Raw genomic sequence first — 1,113 nt, forward strand, 5'->3', positions numbered from 1 at the left:
AGAGCCAGAATGGGATGGAGAGGGACCCCAGACCCCATAGTAGAGCCAGAATGGGATGGAGAGGGACCCCAGACTTCAGAGCAGAGCCAGAATGGGATGGAGAGGGACCCCAGACCCCATAGAAGAGCCAGAATGGGATGGAGAGGGACCCCAGACCCAAGCCAGAATGGGATGGAGAGGGACCCCAGACCCCATAGTAGAGACAGAATGGGATGGAGAGGGACCCCAGACCCCATAGCAGAGCCAGAATGGGATGGAGAGGGACCTCAGACCCCATAGAAGAGCCAGAGACGGGGCAGAGGGACCCCAGACCTCATAGTAGAGCCAGAATGGGATGGAGAGGGACCCCAGACCCCATAGTAGAGCCAGAATGGGATGGAGACAGACCCCAGACCCCCCATCAGATACAGAGAGGAGAGGGGGAAGAGAGGAACCCCATACCCCACAGCAGAGTCAAAGAGGGGGAAGAGAGGGACCCCAGACCCCATAGTAGAACCAGAGGGGGATAGAGAGGGACCCCAGACCCCATAGCAGAGCCAGAATGGGATGGAGAGGGACCCCAGACCCTATAGCAGAGCCAAAATGGGATGGAGAGGGACCCCAGACCCCATAGTAGAGCCAGAGAGGGGGCAGAGGGGGAAGAGAGGGACCTCAAACCTCATAGCAGAGCCAGAGACGGGGCAGAGGGACCCCAGGCCCCATAGAAGAGCCAGAGGGGGATGGAGAGGGACCCCAGACCCCATAGTAGAGCCAGAGGGGGATGGAGAGGGACCCCAGACCCCAGAGCAGAGCCAGAATGGGATGGAGAGGGACCCCAGACCCCATAGTAGAGCCAGATAGGGTTGAAGAGGGACCCCATCCCCCCTGACCCCTGTGTGTGCCCCCAGCCCGCACCCTGCGCAACGTTTGGATCTGGTTGAACAACATTGGCGACATCTGCAACGAGGAGATGGGGACCCCCTACTTCCGCTGCCTGCGCGTCTTCGCCGACGCCAAGGACAACTGCGAGCGGGCTCTGTCCTTCCTCTTCTTCCTCTGCTACATCATCATCTCCTTCAGACCACTCTGTGGCCTGGCCGCCCGTGCGTCCACACCCCCCACCCCCCCTTTATG

General features: G+C 60.6%; 1 protein-coding gene across 1 annotated transcript in view; it reads left to right on the forward strand.

The window, feature by feature from the left end:
• The window catches only part of DCST2 (DC-STAMP domain containing 2), a 14,936-nt gene that overhangs the window by 6,093 nt on the left and 7,730 nt on the right, over positions 1 to 1,113 (forward strand). The window contains exon 2 of the mRNA XM_032449158.1: positions 888 to 1,082. Within this exon, the coding sequence (XP_032305049.1) occupies positions 888 to 1,082 (195 nt within the window). The remainder of the gene's footprint in view (positions 1 to 887; positions 1,083 to 1,113) is intronic.

Source organism: Coturnix japonica, chromosome 25 (assembly GCF_001577835.2).
Source record: "Coturnix japonica isolate 7356 chromosome 25, Coturnix japonica 2.1, whole genome shotgun sequence".
Classification (NCBI taxonomy): domain Eukaryota; kingdom Metazoa; phylum Chordata; class Aves; order Galliformes; family Phasianidae; genus Coturnix; species Coturnix japonica.